Source organism: Carettochelys insculpta, chromosome 9 (assembly GCF_033958435.1).
Source record: "Carettochelys insculpta isolate YL-2023 chromosome 9, ASM3395843v1, whole genome shotgun sequence".
Lineage (NCBI taxonomy): Eukaryota > Metazoa > Chordata > Testudines > Carettochelyidae > Carettochelys > Carettochelys insculpta.
Window position 1 is genome coordinate 60,238,052 of NC_134145.1, and position 21,163 is coordinate 60,259,214.

The 21,163-nt window shown below is 49.6% G+C and overlaps 1 protein-coding gene across 1 annotated transcript in view; it reads left to right on the forward strand.

The window, feature by feature from the left end:
- Nucleotides 1–21,163, forward strand: part of PAPPA2 (pappalysin 2) — a 152,846-nt gene that overhangs the window by 90,103 nt on the left and 41,580 nt on the right. Inside the window, exons 17-19 of the mRNA XM_075003321.1 lie at nucleotides 11,222–11,390; nucleotides 12,562–12,694; nucleotides 16,434–16,543. Of these exons, the coding sequence (XP_074859422.1) occupies nucleotides 11,222–11,390; nucleotides 12,562–12,694; nucleotides 16,434–16,543 (412 nt within the window). The remainder of the gene's footprint in view (nucleotides 1–11,221; nucleotides 11,391–12,561; nucleotides 12,695–16,433; nucleotides 16,544–21,163) is intronic.

Here is a 21,163-nt window from a genome sequence, read left to right on the forward strand (position 1 = left end):
TCTGATTATTTAATCTTCCTCTTCCGTTTTAATTGGACACAGCTTTCTTCCTCCCTGGCTCCCCTGAGCCATGATGTTAGTGCTGCTGTGCCCTGCAAAAGGGTCGTCATGTCCCCCAGCCCTGTAATGGACACCCGTTTCTCAAGGAGCATTAGGGTATCTGAGACAACAAAAAGCCAGAAAGAAGCACATTCCCCACTGTCACACACAATGATTTGCGCACAAGACTGAGCCAACATTGCAAGTCCAGGGTTTCTCAGCAATTAAACCTGCATAATTTCAGGCCTGGGTGTTGAGTATTTGTATGCATTGCTATGGCAGGTAGAAGCCCAAATCCTGGGCCAGCATCTCTTTGTAGTAAGCACCATACAAACCCGGAGGAAAAAAACACCTCCCCATTAACATTGGTGTTAAGAAGTACAAGGAGGGCCCAATCCAAAGCCCTCTGAGCTCAGGTGGACATTTTCCCTGGACAGACTATGGGCAGTGGAAGGTTTTTGCAAATCTATGGAGCTCTGTTTGGGTTCACCAGAAGAGCTGGAGTTAACAGACCTCTGGGCTGTGAAATTTAAATCTGAGAGGAGGACAAAGGTGGCCTTTAACATATTCCCCCAATCTTGGAGCTGCCAGGGGGCTGAAACCTGGCACGAGTTAGAGGAGCCACGCATTTGGTTGGTTCTACTGGCTGCACATGAGCAAACCACATTGCACACCAACTCAATCCCTGCTCTCCGGAGGACTTGGTGTAAAAAGTCCTGAAATTGACTCTGTGCTGGTCTAGTGGTTCATGGTGATCTTAATGAGGCCCTTGATTGCACCCTACCCAGCCCTGCCTCAGGTGAGGCATTTAAAATAAGGCTCCAGCTGTAAGGAAACCACCTTCCCCAAGGCCCTCAGTGTGGGAAAATAGACGCTATTGAGGTGGTCCATTTCTGCAGTGCTGCTTTTCTCTCTCATCTGGTTTTCACCCTGCTAGTTAAACGGCTAAGACTGACAATCCCTCCTAAGCATCCACAGCCCCCATTGGGCTTCCTGCTGTACAGACACATGAAGAAGCAGTTCCTGCCCCAGGGAGTGGACCACGCAAGTAGACAAAAAGATGGAAGAAGACAATATCAGTGTCTTCCCTTTTCTGTCGGGAAAGTCGGGGGAGAGAGGAAACACTCAGTTTTTAAAGACATTTTGGTGTCTGGATGCTTTTGAAAATCTCGCTAGGCAGCTATCTGCCTCTTTAGGTGCCTAAATACCTGTAAACATCCGTCCTGAAGCAACTTTTCCAGGGTCATACAGGGAGCCTGTAGACCAGCTAGGACTGTGGTGTCCAACCAGTTCAGAAGCAGTGGTCACTCTAGTCAACTAGCCATGTTATTCGGAAAATACATTTATTGATCGAGCCAATGAGCCACACTCAACCAACCACATAGCCACATGTGGCTATTGCCTGGTGCAGGGGTCAGCAACCTTTCCAAGGCAGAGGGCCGAAAATTGACCTTTTGACCTCTACGTACGGTCAGAGCGCTGGTGAGACTTTTTAAAGTCACTCATAGTCCTACTTACAACAGCTTCATTAGTCAATCAATGAAGAGGCCGAGCTTTACCGGTGAGGTGGAGGGTGGTAGCATTAGCTGCTCTTTTGTTAATCCACCAGTGTGGCTTTGAGCAAGCTCCCAGCTGAATGGAGCAGGAGGGCTGAGGCTGACACCCAGGCTGGGGGTTGGTGACCCCTGGACTAATGTTGGACACCACAGCACTAGGAAATGATCTTGGATACACTCAGTCCTAGTCTGGTATTTTAACAGCAAGCCCAGCCCTCTTCCCACCTCACTTTGCTGCTCCCTTCCCAGTCTTTCCTAAACAGGTGCAATACTGCTGGTGCACAGATCAAACTCTCAGACCCATGCGGTGTGTGTGGCTTCAGAATCAGGGGAAGTAAGGCCATCCATGTCCTTGCATATTGCTGGATGTGGGGGATACTGCCTGCCCTGACCCTCCCCAGTCCTCTTCATTCCACCATCATGGCTGTGTCATTCCCTCCGACGGCTCATGCTGCTACTGCTGCTCCAGCTGTGCCGGTATTCCCTCTGCTTTGCTTTGGTTTTAATTGGTTTGTACTGCTGGGAAAGCAATTGCACAAAGATTTGTTATTCAATAAGTACACAAATTCTGCCTCCTAATCTGCTGATTAGATGCCCTCTAATTCCATAACCAACACCGCCACGGCTGATTCCGCAAAGGTGGAATGTAATTAGGTAGCAATGATTAGATTGCGACATGCAGAGCATGGGAAATGGCGATCAGGTTGCCCGTGCTCATTCTGAGTTTCCCAACTTCTGTCGCTTTCAGCTCTAATAAGGAGGAGTTGAGAGCCCGAATGACTTTCATTTCAGGCCATTTCTCATTCACTGGGTGGCAGGTGGGAAGCGTCAGGACATTCTTGGATAGAAAAGGCTTCTTGAGAGTTGCTCCAAGTAGATAGATGCCCCTGAAAGATTTTTATTGACCAAGAATCCTTTAGGAGATTGTTACTGTACAGTTAAAAATCCACAGGTAACCCCAGCGGCACTAAGCCCATGTAGTTGGGAGAGTGAAACCTTGGCTCTGGTCTTTAGCTCGCATGGTAGAGCACAGGTTCAATCCCTCCTGCTAACAGCCTGGGTGCCTCAGCCTTACCTATGCATTTATTGCTGCCCTTTGACTGCAAGGGACAGTGTGAGAGGATTGTGAGGGAAGACAGTTTTGAAACATCCTGAGCTTTCCTCTGCATTAGGGAAACCTTTGTCAGCCATGTGGGGTGGGGCTTACGCAGACAGATCTCCAGCACCGCATGATCTGCCGGGCTTGATGGACAAGGAGTTACAAACCCCAGGGCTGTGGGTGCCATTGCTAGTGGTGACGGCTGTTTAGCCATTTCAGCATAGGTGATGGGGGGAGGGGGGCGGGAATTTGTAAGAAAAGGCCTCTGTGTGGAGTGGCCTTATTTTTTTTCTTGGTGGTGGGGGAGGAGGGGTTCCTTAGAGGGCACAGAATGGAAGATGGGATGATCAGAAGGATCCAGGCTGTGGGATCTCTTTTGAGATTGTGCTGGCTGGATGCGGGGAGCTGGGTCTCATTGTGGGTCCAACCTGAATGTGGCCTTCTGGGGAATCCTCATCATTTGTTTAGGTCGCCCTTGGAAAGGTTTACATCCCTCAGTGTCGGTGGGACTTAAATTTGAGCCCTCAAAGGCTCCTGTTGCTTGGAGAATGACAGGAAGATTCCTAAATGAACACGCTCTTTAAGAGGCCTTCTCCTCACTGCCAGAGCCGCGAAAGCCTCCAAGCGCTGAGAATATCTGGTCTAAAGGCACGAGGCCACTGCCGGATTTGACCCGTGCCTGGAGAGCTCCATCTCAGAGCCCGGCGGCAGTGATGTCCCAGCCCCTCTTATCTGCAGCCCTGACAGGTCAGAATGGGAGAAGTGCCTTTGCAAATAACTGGGCCTGGACCACTTGGGACTTTGTAGCCCAGAGTAAATGTCCTGGAGGAGAACAGGCAGTGAGTGCAGAACATGGTTCCTTAGAGGTATGAATGTGCACAGCTCTTGAGGAAGTACGGGCCTCCTGTGCCAGCCAGAGCTTCTAGGGTAATGCTTTGCCTTTATTGGCATGAGTCAGTGTCCGATGTTGTTCCCAGGCCCTGGGCCAGCAGAGGATAATGGCCCTACTGCTGCTGCCTGCTGTGGAGGTTTTCCAGTAGCTTGAGGAGTGGCGGATTCTGGGGTTTTTTTGGAATGGAAGGGCCGGGCCCCTGTGTGATTTCTGTGTTAAGTGCATCCTCCACTGTACAGGAGTTCACGATGCTGGCTGGTTTCAAGGACAGAATGAGGAAAAACAGTCACTTGGGGTAGGATTTTCAAAGCTCCGTGGGGTAATAAAACTAATGGGAATTGGCCATCCAAATCCTCAGGTGCCTTAGACAGCCTCAGCCGACATTCCTCTCTGCCCCTGCCTGTCTCCAGTCTCTGTTGCTTCCTTCCATCACAAAAGCTGTCCTCTTGCTCTCCTGTAGCGTAGACACAGGATGCCAGGGAGTGGGGGCATTGGTCAGAGCCACCTGGCAACGGCCAAAGAACTATTTGCATCTCGCCTTATTTACTGAAGTTGGCGCAGCCTTGAGATTGCCCACGAAACCCGACCTGCGATGAATTGTACCCCTTCAAGTGGGACAGCTAATGCCTCCAGCTCCCTGCTCTGTCCAAATACAGCAGGGGACTGAAGTGGACCATGAAAGGGGAAGAAAGGAGGATGTGGGGAAAATGAAATGGAAAGAGTCAGCTGGGCAGGGGGCTGGCAGTACTTCAGAGAGTCCACAATGGGCAAACAAGGACAGATTGGCCCAGGAGCCAGCCAAGTGCGCAAGGGCACTGGGCCATGTTACATTTGCTAGGTAAGAGCCTGGGCCATAGATTCACAATCCCAGATAAAATACAATTTTCCTGCCACCAGTTAGGGGAAAGAAAACATAGGCCCACAAATGGACTCCCTCATATTTGCATCTCTAATCTCACCAATAAAGATTTACACCCCAATTGGCTTGGTGGTGGGTGGCTTGTTTTTTAAGTCCCTCTGCATAATAGAAGGGAGAGAGGCAGAAGTGCAGTGAGCCGGCTTTTCTGTCTCGGAGTTTATCAATAAATACACAACACACACACACACACACACACACACACACACACACACACCCTGCACCTCTCTCTCTTGGAGACGTGGAATCCTTCAATCTCCTGCCATTGGCAGATCATGTGAGCTTTCGGCTGATTTACTGCCATCCCTCCTGGCCTCCTTGCAGCGAGACCTGGCCGCTCATAATAAGCATCTGGGCACTAGCCAGGCGCCCTGCGGCATGGCTCATGGAGCTTTAGAGCCCAGCATTCATGCCTTGCACATCAAACGCAGCTCCTCCGGGCCTCCCTGCGGCCTTCCCCTTCTGCCCACTAGACATCTGCTTGAAACACTTGATTTTTGAGTTTATTTTCCTTGGGCTCCCAGTGGCCCTGTTAATCCTAAGTAAATGTCACTCTCCGAGATCAGAAGGACTCCAGGTGTTTGTACTGAGCAGCAAAGTTTAGGGCTACTGTTTTTCTTTTTTTTTGTCTCCCCCTCCACCCCCCATACATCCCTCCCTCCCAGAGCCTCTCTGGAAAGGGCAGCTTAGCATTCCCAGGTCACCTTCCACCCCAGGGTCAGGGCAGGACAGCCCTTTTGGGAAGTAGCCTGAAGCGGGATATTTGCCTTGGGCAGATACTTGAAGATGTGAGTTATGTAGGAGTTGCAGGATGTGCCTTTTTCGCATCAGGCAGCGGGTGGGGGAGCTGAGGCAGGAGCCGTCAGTGCCAACGGCTTTCCTGTCCCTGGAATCCACCACTGCTGCCTGATAAGCCCCTGTGTTAGCAATCCCTGGCAGATGGAGTCCAGCGCCAGGGGCAGAAAGCCAGCTTCATTCCCTCCCCCGAATCCGTCTGGCAACGTGTGACTTTCCCCTCTGCGGCTCAGGGGAGACTGACAGGCAGCGGTTAATTCCAGCACCGCTGCAAAGCAAGAGTATGACAGCAGAAGGTCTTGCTCCTGGCGCAGAGCACCTGTGCAAATCCCCATTCTGTAGGGATGGTGCAGGCGCCGGCCCCTTTGACAGTAAGGGTCTCTCCACCCAAGCCCGGAGCATGACCGCAGCACAGAAGAGGCACACCTCGGGCTACTGTAACAGGGTGCCGTCACTTACCCTGATGACAAGCCTGTAGACTCTCTTCTCCCCAAGTCAGCAGCAGAGCCCTTGGGTGCTTTTTGAAGAGCGACAGCGACTGGAGAGTTATTCCCAGGTGCTGCCTAGAGAAGTTGTGGAATCTCCACCACTGGAGATATTTAAGAGCAGGTTAGACAGGCATCTATCAGGGATGGTCTAGATGGTGCTTGGTCCTGCTGTGAGGGGAGGGGGCTGGACTTGATGACCTCTCAAGGTCCCTTCCAGACCTAGTGTTCTATGATTCTGTGTTTGGTGAGGTACCCAAGTGACTGTCCAAACACAAAGGGAAGCTTCTTGTCTAACCGACATTGCTGAATGATTGAGGCATGGTGTATACTGGTCATTGTGCTTTTACACGCTGCCTGAGGAAGATCGCTCTTGTGAATTGGTGGGAGAAAATTTCTAACAAGGACGTTCTTAAGCCGTGTGGTGTCATGGGCATGGGAGCAATGCTCATGAACAACCAGTTTCATTGGATGGGTCAAGTTAGGAGGATGGATGATACATGGATACCAAAAATGGTCTCCTGTGGCCAGCTTGCTCATGGGAAGCACTCATTCAGGGGGCAGCATAATTTTAGCTCAGGACAGATGGCCCTGGTGGCAAACCATTGCAGGGGCTTTCAAATGCTTCGAGAGTCGACGCATCCAGGCATTACCGGAAAAGCGTAGGGTCCAAAAAGAAGGTACAGCGCCCACAGCTGGTAGGTTTTTGTGTGACATCTACAATGGGCTCTTCCAATCAAGGTTTGGTTTAGTCGCTCACCAATGGTGTCATAGACGATGAGACTCAGTATAGTAACACCAATCCAGACTCCTGATGCAGGTGGGGTGATCCTGTGGAAGAGGGGGATTGTACCCCAGTAGGTTCCCAGGCTATTTTGCAGCACATCTTGCAATGCAGTAGTCAGATGGGGCAAAAATTCCTACTCTAGACAAACCCACAAACACGGATTTCCACCTTCCTTTAGCATCTTGCTTCTGCGGTCTTATAGTCCTGAAGTTTTAGAGGATGCTGCCTGGTAACTTACCTCCAAGATGTAGGCTTAGCACAAGCAGAGAATCAAAGCAATCCAAGCAAAAGCTCGCGTGAATAGGATCCCCTTCAAGAGGTAAGAAACGGCAGTTCAGTGGGAATAGCTTGAAACAAAACCTTATACTAGTGATGGACCCAAGCCACAGCTCACAATCTCTCCACACGTTGTGTGGTTTCAGAGCCAGGCTGCTGACTCAGACCTTCCTCCGGTATAAATATTTCCTGCACCCTTTGCAGCTCCAATACCTGTCTTGTAGTAATGAATGAGTTGATCTTACAGGGCCATCTGTTGCGTAAGGTCTGGGTCCTCTTCCCAGCTCTGCTTCTGACCTCAGTGCAGGTCACTTCACCTCTCTGGGCCTGTTTCCCATCCTTTGGCATGTTTGTTGAGATTACGAGCTCACCAGCATGGGGACACTCTATCTGTTTGCTCAGCGCCTGGCACGCTGGAGTCCTGTTCTCTGAAAGACCCCTCTAGGCACTACAGAAGTACAGCAGGTTGAACCTCTCTAATCTGGCACCCTTGGGACTTAACTGGTGCCAAATGAGAGAATTTGCCAGACCACAGCAGGTCAATAATATCGAGCACATTGCCAACACTTCCACTCCTTACTGGGCTCTTACAAGACATTTAGGGGTACGTTAGAGCTAAATAACAACACAGAACACTGAGGGCCAGGACTGGAGGATGTAAACAAATTTTGTGGGGTTGTGGGCAATTTGGCGACATCCACATAAAGCGGTCGTCCAGCTAACTAAAATTATGCCGGATTATGGATGTTGCTGGACAAGAGAGTGCCGGACTAGAGAGGTTCAACCTGTTATAAGATTACTGCAAGTGCAACCGACAAGAAAATTCCCTCATGAGCCCTGCAAGGTGAACAAAATGAAAAAAGAAGACAAAACCACCCAAATCCTGGCGCGGCAAGGTGGCTGAGTTCCTGTCTTTGATTGGCCCAGCTTCTGCTGGCGAGGGAGACAAACTTTTGAACTTATACAGGACTGTAAGCTCGAAAATGTGTCTCTCACCAACAGAAATTTATCCAAGAAAAGATGTGCCCCGCCTTGTTTCTCTGATATCCTGGGGTTGACATGGCTACGTCGGCACTGCATGGAGCATGGAGAGACATTTGTAAATGTTTTTGGTTCTCATGGGCTTGTTTACCCCGACAGTGTCTCTTCTATAAAGAAGCCCCTTCATAACCTCACCTCCTAGGTTTATTTATACGGCAACCCCCTTTGCCTCCCCCCCAAGACACTGCCGCTAGCTCAAAATGCTTTAGAGGAAACCTAGGACGACATTGTGGGTGTGAAGTCTCACCACATGAAGGCAAGAGGCGTACAGAAGGGGCCAGACTCACTCTCTTCCTCCTCCTCTTGTGCAGCTGCAAAACCTCTTGTCACCTTTTGCCAGTGCAACCTGGTGCCATGAGGACACATTCCACTGGGGAGGGCAGCCAGCTAGGAAGGCACCCCTCTGACACAGCTGTGTTGGTGCTAGTGTAGACAAGGCTTCTGCAGCACAATTCAGTCCCTGCGCTGCCACCTGGTGGAAGCGCTGATTCTTATTTGAGCTGGACTGCAAGGTGTTGATCCACCTTTTTGTCTCCTGCCCCTATTTTCACTGCTGTTCAGACTCTCCGGTCACACTCACGCAGCTGGGCAAGGGTTGACCTTTGGTCTTTGTGACAGGTCAGGCCAGAGGGCCAGCTTGCAAGGGAAAGAGGCGGCTCTAAAAAGAGGAAACAGCCCTGGCTACTGTGGCATTAGCACAGGCTGAGCGGGAGCAGTGGGAGAAGGGGCTGCTGTAAAGCAATGAGGGCCAGCTGGCCCCACCTGAGGCTGCCATGGGCCTTTTAAAAGCCTTCCCCCAGCAAGAAGGGGTGTGTGTGGAAGAGGCAGTTGTAAAGGAGTGAGGTGATTACAGCAGGCAAGCAGAGAGTTAGACAGTAGTGAAGGAGAATACCAATAGCACCAGAGACATCCAGGGAGGTGAGACGTTCCTATAGGGACTGTTTGGGGCTCCCTGCCAACCTCAAGGCTCAGCTGGAGGCTGAAAAGACTGGTAACTCAGCCTGGTTGGACCAGGGGGCTCCCACCTGCTACCCTTCAAGCCCAGGGACTGGAGCCAGAACCCCAGCAAGAGCAAGTGGGCCCCTTAATGTGGGACAGTGGACCAAACAGAGGATTGGGGCTGACCCTGCCTCATTTTTTAAAAACTGGCTGGCTGCCTCTCCATTGCGTGCTAGAAACTTTTAGCCAGTGGCCCCCCAGCACTGCCTCTGCTGGAGGGGAGGGACGGAGGAGGAAGAAGTAAGGAACCGGACCCGGCCAATGCAAATCATCATTAAATTTGTAGAAAAGTCCAACCGTAAAAGAGTATAACTAGTAAAAGTTCTGGGGAAACTTACAAGTGGTTCAAAGATTCCAAGCAGGGTCAGCCAAGACTCATTCAACACTGACTCTCAGTCCTCCTCCATCGAGGGGTGTAAATTCATTGGAGGCTGGGGTCACGTTTCTCCCCCCACGAGATGATGGACCAGCTGCCCCGGTAGATTGTCGTGGGGGGGAGGGTTTGCCTTCCCGTGAAGGGGTTGGTAAGTAGCTGATTGCCAAACAGCGGCATACTTGAATAAATGGAATGTTGTTCTGTACATTTTTTTCTTCCTTATTTCTGCTTTGCAGGATTCCAATGTGCTATTGTTTTAGCAATACAAGCTGAGATTGGTCTGTTCTGGTATGGCCAATCCTATACCAGAAAGACATTCACAAGTTGGATGAAGTACAGAGGAGAGCCACAAAAATGATAGAGGCCAGAGGGATTTACTCGTGAGGTCCATTTGAATGAGCGAATTATGTATTGCTTGGCTAGGGGGGAAGGGCCCGGGGATGGAGTGTACATCTCAGAAGGATTTGAGGGAGAAGACTTCTTTAGGGAGGGAAAGCTGATGGGGGTGTGAAACTGAGGAATGGAGCATTTCAGCTTGCGGAGGAAAAGTTTCTTGGCCGTGAGCTCTGGTAGGCTGGCACAATCTCCCAATTTAAGTGAAGGACTTTGGACAGTTAAACCTGCACTAGGCCAAGTGCTAGGGAATGAGCTGTAGGAAGCAGCGCTGCATAGGGAAAGGCTGGGCTGATTAAGGCATCGATTAAGCAAAGCAATGCCCTCCAGGCGAGTTCAGCCCTTGCTGAAAGTTTAATTACTTTGCCCAATCGTGGTGCATTTAAGCACATGAGTAAGCGTGTTGCTAAATGAGTCAGAACCTGGCCCAGCCACAGGGGTGCCAACAAACTCGCTGGGCTCCTGGGCAAAGGAGGCAGGGCCTGGTTCGACGCTCCCAGAGGGGGTGGGGCCTCTGACGGAAGGGGCGGGGCTTCTGGCAGAAGGGGTGGGGCCGAGGGCTAGGTGTGCTGGAACAGGTTGCACAGTGGGGGTTCTGAGGGCCACTGAACCGATTTGTGCACCTGAGACGTACTGGAAACCACGTCGTGCCGGATGGGGCTGCACGCATCGGGAGTTCCAACCCCTCTGCTGGGGGCAGCCAGCCCTCCGTACAGCCTGACCCGCACGGCGCTGCACTACAGCAGCAATTTAAAGACCCGGGGGCTCTGGCCCTCCCTTTCTGTTATAGCGGCGGCCCTGGGTGGGACTCCTGGGCTCTTTTGAATTGCCTCCTCACCTCCCATTTGCCGGCCTGCTCAGCCAATCACCTAAGAACATCCTTATCTGTCAGCAGGGGCTTGAAAGCCCTGGAGCTCAAGCGGAGGGTTCAGTGCTTTGTGGAATGGAGGCCTCGCTGTTGTTTCTCTGAGTCTCTTCTTGGGGGAAGGCAGTGGGACGTGTTACTCAGGGCTTCTCCAGACTACGTGGCCGATCGAGCCAGCCAGCGTCCATCTTCCAGAGTTCGATTTAACGCACCTTGTAGAGACACGGGAAATCGAACTATCTGGGGCCGGCAGTCGCTCCTGTAATCTCTGCTACTGTGCGGATTAAGGGAGGTCGACAGGAGAGTTTCCCCATTGACTGTCCTCGGTGGGGATGGCCGGGTAAGTCGGTCGCAGATAAGTCTATTCGAGCTGCGCGATTGCCGTAGCTGGATTTGCGCATCTGCAGTCGACTTCCCCGCCTAGCGCAGACCTGGCCTCAGTATTGATTCCTTGCAATCCTGATGAAAAACCTGCCAGATGTGCAGCCAGATTGGCTTGCAAGTGATCCTGTCGCTCTCTTCTCAACCCTCGTCAGCAGGGGCGGCTTTGGACCCAGTTCCCAGCTGGGATCTTGAGGTGAACTATCCCTTAGCCCAGGGGAAGCTTCAGCGGAAGCCCCAGCACTAAGATCACCCCCTTTGTCTTGGGGGCCACCCTGCCGGTATGCAGTGCAGTAACTGTCTTGTGTGTATGTTCTCCAGGAAGCTATTGAGGATCCACTGCCTGGAAAGTGGCGTCTGGGAGGAAGGCAGCTGCATTCCAGTGCAGTGCGACCCGCCCCCACCTGTCTTCGAAGGGATGTACAACTGCACCCATGGCTTTGAGCTTGACACCCAATGCGTGCTCAGCTGCGGCCCTCAGAGCCCAAGGGTAAGGATGGCTTCTTGAAGGGGGAAGTGAAAGAGCGGAACCAACCAACTGGAGGGATGCCTTGGTGGCCTTGCTTGGGGGACGCCAGGGAGTGGGCCTGAAAACAGGAGGCGGACCAATGAGATGTGTTGGAAAGGCTAATCCAGGCCGTGGTACCAACTTCATATGCAAATCCCTGGTGTGGTTGGCGGAATCAGGTGGGATTTCCTTGAGGGCCCTGCCAGAGATGTTTGCGCTGGAGTCTTGCAGGTGGAGAGAGGACTTTTCCTCTTTGTCAGGTTTAGTAGGAGTTTAGGACCTCGAGCATGTGAGCACTGAGCCCTGTGCAATGTCTGTGTGCTAGGAGTTAAGTAAAGGAGAACCTCAAACAGGGCCAGATTCAACAAAGCTCTGAAGTTCGAGTGGGACTTGAGCACGTGCACAAGGGCTCTGCTGCAATGAAGTTTGGATTTCTGTGCTCAGCTTGACTGGACAGCAAGACAACTAACTCCTGGGAATTAGAACAGAACTTTGCACACCCCCGCATGAGTGTATACACAAACCATGGGGCCCGTTGGGTTAAGCGTGCCAAATGAGACACCTGGTCCAGGCGAGTACCGTTAACAATTCTGCTTGTGTTTAAATGAAAGGTTAATAATAACCTTTGACTGAAAAGTTTAGAAGCAGCTGACGAGCCCCTGGAGCAGCCCTAATATTTCGGCAGCGCTTAGCAGAGCCCAGGCTGGTTTGTGACGCAGTCCCCGACAAGAGACTTGCTCAGACAGAGGCTGCTCGCTGGCCAGCTCCCACTGGGCTGGGTTACAGCAGGACTATTGCAAGCGTGTCGTTGCAATGCACGGGGTGGATTTCCTGCGCTGAGAGCCAATTGCAAGGTGGAACAGTTTGCTTTGTAAGCATTTGATAATGGCCATTGTAGATTTCATTTCCCATTTCAGCATCTCTCACCGTGCCTGGCGGAGAATTTTGCCTTTGCTTTCAAGGAGAGAGCCACTTGTGAAATTGATGTTAGTGGGGTGCGGGGAAGATAACGTGAGTCAAATGGGCTGCCTTGACAGGGAGGCTATACTTTGTGGCCTGACCGCCTGTGTTGAGGGTGGGGGGACAGAGACAGAGGCATTGCAGAGACTCTGATGGTGCATGAATGTGAGTCCCTCTCTCCGGGCTATTCTAGGTTCCTATCGTTTGCACTAAAGAAGGCTTATGGACAGAGGAGTTTAAACTGTGCGAGAACCTGCAAGGCAACTGTCCACCACCCCCAGAGCTGAATTTAGTGGAGTACAAGTGTGAACAAGGCTATGGCATTGGTAAGGGCGAAAGAAAAAAACCCCTTTGATTTCTGCTCCAAACCTGCTTCTCTTGGAACAGGCTGTCTGGTGAGTCAGCCAAGTTTACGGCGGTCCCAGAGGACGAAGGGAAAGGTCACACTGACACTTTTGCTGCTCCAGTAACGTGCGAATTTATAGCAAAGTTCCATTTTGTTTGCCGTCTGCAGAGAAAGCCACTTGGGCAGCTTATGGGGTGTACGTAACATCTGGCCATGTTAGCAGTAAAGCTTTAATCCTAATGCTGGCTTCGGGGGGAGGATGGGCAGTTTTGCAAGGGGAAGGAATACGTCTGAGAGGCAAACCACAGCCATCTGCAGTATTCCTTCCCCCTTTGCAGCTGTTTTTACTGTGGTTGGGATGGCGATGGTGGTCATACCTAGAGGGATGAGCTGAGATGTACTATTATGTAACTGGGCAATTTTGCTTTTCATGGGTCCACACAAACTGTTTCTTTGGTCTAAATCCACTTGGGATTAGATCCCTCCTCCTTTAAAGCAATGCTTGGTCACAGCTGATGCCTTTCACTTGGCTTCGAGTCACAGAATCCTAGATTGGAAGGGATCTCAGGAGGTCATCTAATCCAGCCCCCTGCCCAAAGCAGGAGCAACCCTAACAAAACCATCCCAGCCAGGACTTTGTCAAGCTGAGACTTAAAAACCTCTAGGGATGGAGATTCCACCATCTTACTAGGTAACGCATTCCTGTGCTTCACCACCCGCCTGGTGAAACAGTTTTTCCTAATATCCAACCTACACTTCTCACTCTGTAACTTGAGACCGTTACTCCTTGTTCTGCCGTCTGTCACTACTGAGAATAGCCTCTCTCCATCCTCTTTGGAGCCCCCCTTCAGGAAGGTGAAGGCTGCTATCAAATCACCCCTCACTCTTCTCTTCTGTAAATTAAATAAGCCCAAATCCCTCAGCCTCGCCTTGCAGGTCATGTGTGTCTACGTGGCATGTGCATGCAAACCCACATAGTTTTCTGTCCTTTCTGTGCAAAACAGTAAGTCACCAAAGTTTGATCCAAACTGGGCCTGGGCTGGGGGAAAAGGCCCGTTAAGTTTGGCAAAACTTCTGATGAGCCTGGTGTGAGTTTGGTGTTTGTGATGAAACCCAGGCATTGTCCTGTGGCTGCAGGCTCCATTAGAAATATTTGCATGGGTGTAATTTGAATTTTTTTCAGTCTTTATCAAATTTAAGAAATACAAAGATCTCAGGCAAAATCCACAGAGGCAGTTTGGGGTCTAACTGCCACTCTAAGCTCCTAAGTCCAAAAGTTAGATCCAGAAAATCCTTGCTCAGCTGCCAACAACCTCTGTAAACACCAAAATTACCTAAGCACCTCAGTTTCCACCAGAGGAAATCTTCTTGATGCCTATATTTCTGCCTGTAGCTGTGTACACAGTCCTCTCTTTCGTGATGCAGCTGAGCTGGTGGGCACCTGATTCCCTGTGAGATTCTCCAAATATGCTTCCCCCTGTGGGGTCAGGCCTACGCTCATAGGCAACCGCTCAGAACTCCTGCCAGGTCAAGCCCCTCACAAAACACGGCAGCTGTCGTGACTTACGTTCTCTCTTATTTTTAACATCCAGGGGCAGAAAAAGTTTTGTTTATTTACACGAGAGTGCACCTCAGTTTCTCATCCTTTTGACGCTTCTATTTCTAGTGCAAGCTCTGAGGGGTGACCTCTTGGGATGTGTTTGTATCATGCTCTGTGCAAAGGGGCCCTCATCTCAGCAGGGGCTTTTAGGCATTATTGTCATTATAATTGTTGTTCATGGATATAATAAAAGTATGGAGGAGACCCAAAGCAACCACAGCAAAACAAACTGAATAACACTAACTTCCACCTCCCTACCCCACCACCCAAAACCAAACATCCTTCCAGCCTTCAGAAACACCACACAGACCAGAGAAGATGAAGTCCCCTGGTTTGCAATGCCCCCTCTACTCCTACTGTAGCTAAGAGTGAATTGCCTCTGACAGGAGAGGCAACCACTGCATGTATTAACCAGCTGTGGCGTTCTGTACCTACATTCCTCAGAACATTTGTGTGATAACGAATGCTGCTTCATTAACCCCACAACATAACCATACAGATCCTGGTGGAGTTTCCCCAGGTTGAGCTCAGTGCCTTCAAAGGAGAGTTCATCTTGTGTCTCCCTCCTGGGGGGTGTTTAGTTCCAAAACATGGACTATTTTGCATACACCATTTAGAAATTTTGCATTTTTTTATCACACTAACCCTGTATGATCAGGCCCTATTAATTTATTTTGGTAATTTATTTCAAAGTACCTGCCAATGGCCAGCTACGAACACACACAAATTCACCCAGGAGGAGAATTAAAGAAACGCCTCTGACAGCCCATTGCCTGGTTCTCTGCCCCTACTCTGCCAGTAGACCCCCACACCCCATGTCCCCCAGAGCCCACCCATCGGACACCCCACCCATCTTCCTACCGTTCTAGATCCCGAGGATCCAGAGGGGGAGAAAGCCTGGTACTGGGGCCTGGGTTTCGATGGAGTTTCCAACCTGCTGCCTCCTTGCTTCAGGGTGTGTGGGGACTGCAGATGCTGGGACCCTCCATCTTCTCCGTCCCCTCTTACCAGCAGTGTCTTCTGTTTGCAAGCAGAGGAGCAGGGCTTTGTTGGGTCCAGAGGCCCCAGGGATGGCCAGCATCTCTGCAGCACCAATTTTGGTGGCTGGAGGGGGAAGGAAATTCTGTGCATAACATAAATTCTGCCTTGTGCAGTGGTGCAGAATTCCCCCAGGAGACATATCTGTACCTTTTCACCCATGTAGCTGCCTCATGCTAATGATTTCTCTTAGGCTGGGAGCTTTTTTCCCCCCATTCTATGTCATTTTTCAGCCTCCAGATAATTAATATTTTAGCCTTTAGCTCTCGGGAGCTAAGCCTTACACTGCCATAGGACAGTCAGTCAGTAGTGGTGGCCAACGTACATTCCATCCTGAGATCCTGATTTAATACCCCATTGACCGCAGAGAACACTGTGCTTTTGTGTGCTCAGCCATCCTTCCTGCAGTTCGTGGAGGGCTGGAAGACATGAGCTATGGAGCTCTCTCTAGTTCCAAGGTTTCTCAAGCAAAGCTCTGCACTGCAAGGTCTGATTTGTGAGGGTGTTTTTCAGAAAGTCCAAATGTTACAGGTTGTATAGTTAGTTGAAGAAGCGCTAGATTGTATTTCCTTAGGGCGAAATCCCAGTTGCATGAAGCCAATGGGCATTTTTGCCTCTAACAGCTTTAGGGCCATGGTTTGGCTTGTTGATGAAAGTGTTGGAGTGACAGCAGGGTCATGGCTAGATACACAGGATGGTTCTATTTTTATGGGTCTGTCCTGTGTCCTGCCCGCTGAGTGTGCAGGACAATACGGAGACACCAGTGCATGAGAGTCACTTCACTTTCTAGATGCTTCCTTCTACATAACTTTGGCCTTCTCTGTTCAGTTCTGGGGTGGGCAGGATGGGAATGAGCTTTGTCATTCTCCTGGTTGGGATCTGAGAAGGGGATTCTAGCCTAATGCCCAGAACTAGCAAATAGGTCTCTCCTAGATCTGTCTGCATCACACTGTGGTACCTGGTTCTTAACACTGGTAAAACCCCACTACCCCGAGACATAGGTCCTTGGTTACTAAAGCGAGCGCTGCAGAGTGTAACAATCAGTTGGAGCATTTCCAGTCCCATGTCTCTTCCACCCCAGGGGCAGTGTGCGCACCTTCCTGCATGATCCCGCCCAGCGACCCAGTGATGCTGCCCGAAAATGTTACTGCTGAAACTATGGACCACCGCCTGGAACCTACAGCCGTCCAGGTAAAAGGCTATGCGGGGCGGAAGGGGCGGGGGTGTCTCTCTGATTGAGGGGCGCTGAGGCAGAATACCTCATGAGATGTGAAGGGCTCGTCGTGATGCTGTTGCAGCTACCTCCCCGAGCAACTTGAGCAAATCTGGGGGGTTAAAGGCAAAGCTTAGCTCATAAACTCCTTTACAGATTGGCTGTGTGGTCCCTCCCACCTCCACCTCCTTGGGTGTTAGAATAGAGAGTGACAGGCTGTCAGAAAGGAGAGAGAGAGACAATGGGGGAGGGAAGGAGATTAGGTGAGACATGGACATGCGAGGGAGGGGAGGGTTGGCAGGGAAACTCCCAGCACCACCCTGGATTTCATTCAGCGAGTAGTGAGCAGGTTGGAGAAGCCTCTCCTGCTACCAGCCACAAACATCAAGCGAGCAGCCGTCCCTTCTTGAACAACGGAGAGCAAGAGGTCCCTGTAATCCCGGGGGTCTGCAACCTGCGGCTCTGGAGCCGCATGCAGCTCTTTAAGGCCTTCCTTTTGGCTCCCAACACTATAACTGCAAAGTTAAAAACCAACAACTCCTGATTATTTTCAATAAACGGTGAATGTCTAAAAGCTCAACAATGAACAACTCACAGCTAAATAGCAAACGAGGTGTGATCTTGAAACGTTGGATAACTCCCCCTTTCAGATGTACAGTGGATTGTGGGATGTGGTACCGTATCTTCAAAAACAACAAGACATCCTGTGGCACCTTATAGACAAACAGATATTTTGGAGCCTAAGCTTTCGTGGACAAAGACCCCCTTCGTCAGATGCGGGTCTCTGCCCACGAAAGCTTAGGCTGCAAAATAGCTGTTAGTCTATAAGGTGCCACAGGACTTCTTGTTGCTTTTGAAGATACAGACTAACTCAGCTACCCCTCTGATACTGTTTCTGCGTTTTGGTCGTATTGCTAACAAAGTCTTGCCTTTGAAACGGAAAAGGAAGCTTGTGGCATTCCTGCTGTGAAGGGCACGTGCATTTTACGAAAGGAAACTGAAATTAAACGTGAAGTCAAGTTGACAGAAATAAAGTGGTTTTGGGAGTGAAAGTCAGGAAGCCAGTGGTACGAACACACACGTGAAGTGTGAGGAGATAGGATATGTAAAAAGATGGTGAATGTCCTGCAGGTAAACATGTGTCACATCACAAATTACTGGGTGTGGGCTGTGCTTAAAATAGGGGTTACCAAAAGTACGGCTTGATATTTGTTAAGGGCCATCTCGTGTTCACAGGCATTGAGGCTCTTGAACCATTGAGTTTTTACCAAAATTGAAAAGAAAGTCTCTTCTTGCCATTTCTGTTGCTGCCCCCTGCTCTAATCAATTCCATCCATGGGCAGAATAAATGTTTCTGTGCACCAAGGCTTGAGTGAATATGCGCCACCAGTAGCAACGTAACCGAGCTGTGGGAATTCTGCTCATCACCTGGGTGGCATTTGAATCTCTCCTGAACAGGAAAACAAGTGCCCAGCTTCCGGGGATCACTGGGTCCTACCTTAGAAAAATCCAGGCAAACACTTCCCCCGAGCTGGGGATTTAAAGGTGCTGTACTTCTTCAGGTCAGCTCCAGACTACTGACAATTGATGACCATTTGTATACGAGCAAGCCTCCTATTTGCATGCCTAAATATGGAATTACGTGCTTCCCTTCCACGTCTGTGGGGTATCGTAGGTGATAGGCATTGTTGCTAGTGATGTCTCTCGTTAACTTCCGCCAACACATCCCATTAGAAAACCTTTTTTTTCCCTTCAATTATTTATTCTTTGCCAAGCCTTCAACCACTGACGGTGAAATTTTCCATTGTGGGTGTCGAATTGTTTTGGACTGTTCCAGCACACATGGATCAGCCATTCCCAACAAGAAGGTTAGGGGAAAATCCATTGTTTTGCCCATGTTAAATTGACTACATCTCATTCTTGGAGGAGCCCTAGCACGCCAGGCTTTGGAGCAGACATTTGGGTCAGTGCTGGGCCTTGTGCTATCTGTGTGCAAACTCATCTAACTATCCAAGTTATAAGCCAGGTCTGAGCAGGACTTTTCCCGGAATGGCTGTTTGTAGCTAGAACAGGGCCAGATACTGGGACTAGACCACAGAGCCTGTTTCTCCTGCATCTCAGTGACTCTTTGCCTGGCACCCAGATAGCCTGGAGCAGGAGACCACCTGACTGATATGCCACACAAGGACAAGACCTGCACTGTGAAAAAACACAAACTCCATCCATTGACAGCCCATGGGTCATCAGCAGGCTCCTTTAGATCCTCCACAAAGACCTCTGCTGCTGGAACTACAACGGTTAACACCTAGAGAAAAACCCATGCGGATATTAACATTTCTGTCTCCAGAACAGCAGTTGAATAGCCTGCAGTAAATAAGGGCAGGAGTCACTCTTCGAACAAGGAGGAGAAAACCAAATATTGGCTAGCTGCTCCTTCAGTGAGCACGAGCCGTCCTGCTCACAGAGTGAGGTGTGTCATTAAAGGCTTAAAAACAGCCAGACAGGATCACACCAAAAATCCATCCAGCCCAGGATCCTGTCTTCCAACAGTGGCCAGTGCCAAGTGCTCCAGAGGAAATGAACAGAATGTGTAATCATCAAAAGACTCATGTCCTGTTGGCCATTCCCTGCCCTAACAAATAGATGTCAGGGACACCATTCCTGCCTATCCTGGCTAATAGCCATGGATGGACCTAACCTCTATGAATTTATCTAGTTCTTTTTGGAACACTTGTAGTCTTGGACTTCACAACATCCTCTGGCAAGGAGTTCCACAGGTTGACTGTGCATTATGAGAAGAAATGGTTCCTTTTATTTGGTGTAAACCTGCTGCCTATTAATTTCATTTGGTGACACCTACTTCTTGTGTTATGAGAGGGAGTCAATAACAATTCCTTATTTCCTTTCCCCACACTAGCCTTGATTTTATAAACCTCTGTCCTATTCCTCCTTAGTTGTCTCTTTTCTAAGATGAGAATTGCCTCTTAATCAGCTCTACTCATACAGACTCTGTTCCATATCTCTAATCATTTCTGTTGCCTTTGTCTGAACCTTTTCCAATGCCAATACATTTTTTGTGAGCTGAGGTGACCACATCTGCACACAGAAGTCAAGATGTGGGCATAGCATGGATTTATACAGAGGTAATTTGATATCTTCTGTCTTATGATGTATCTCTTTCTTAATGATTCCCAACATTCTGTTGGCTTTTTTGGCTGCAGCTCCGCATTGATTTACTGTTTCTTCAGAGAACTATCCACCGTGCCTCCCAGATCTCTCTCCTGAGTGGTAACACCTAATGTAGACCCCATTGTTCTCACTGTATAGTTGGGATTGTGTTTTCCAATATGCATTACTCTGCATTTATCAACGTGGAATTTCGTCTGCCAGCTTGCTGTTGAGAGACCCTTCTAAAGTTCTTCAGAGTCTGCTGCAGACTTAACTATGTCAGGCAACATTTTGTCATCTGCAAATGTTGCCATCTCACTGGCAGTCCTTACTCCAAATCATTTATGAATATGTTGAATCGGAATGGTCCTATTACGGACCCTGGGAAGGAGAGAGCACGAGTTATCTCTATTCTGAAAACTGACCATTTATTCCTACCCTTTGTTTCCTATGAGAGGACTTTCCCTCTTGTCCTATGACAACTTATGCTGCTTAAGAGCCTTTGGTGAGGGATCTTGTCAAAGGCTTTCTGGAAATCTAAGTACACTATATCTACTGAATCTCCCTTATCCACATGCTCGTTGACCTCCCCTCAAACAATTCTAGTAGATTGGTAAGACAGGATTTCCCTTTACAAAAACTCTTCCCAAACATGTTATGTTCATCTCTGAGTCTGACAATTCTGTTCTTTACAATAGTTTCAACCAATTTTCCAGGTGCTGTAGTTAGACTTACCAGCCTGTAATTGCCAGGATCATCTCTGGAGACCTTTTTAAAATCTGGCATCTCATTAGCTTTCCTCCACTCGTAGAATATGCACACACAGGCCAAATCAGGACTTAACAGGCAACCTTAATTCAGGCATTTCCTAACTAACGTGTGTTTGAGCTTGCACCTTTAATGATGTTCGTGTAATGGTTTCTGTGTGAAATACAATATGCAGTGCAAAGACACAGGGATGAGAAAGTTTCCATATACTGCTTTGTGCTCTCAGAGAATGCAAGAAATCCAAGAGATTTAGAAGCATGATTCTTCAGTGGGACTTGTGCTTCTAATTCTCTTGGGTGCTTTTGGAAAGTTTCCCCCATCCTTGAGTCACCGCCAAGAACAAATACACAAAACAAGGTAGATACAGGCGCCTTGGCCAAACCAACACTTCTGCCTGACAGACTCATTAGCAGCTCAGGCTAAACTTCTGCCAGTGTCTCTGGGGCATTCTCACCTGCTGAGAGCTCTGGGGACTCAGTGCAGATAGTTTCCAATGCCTGATGGAGGTGAAGCGCGGTGCGTCCCCCACCCCTCCCCTCACATGCTTTCCAGCAGAAAGGCTCAAATGCCTGGGATTCAAAAACAGCTCCACCAGGGGAAGAGAAACAAATACCATTATTAGGAGCCATCAGTCTCATCCAGCCACCTTCCTCCCCTCCTGG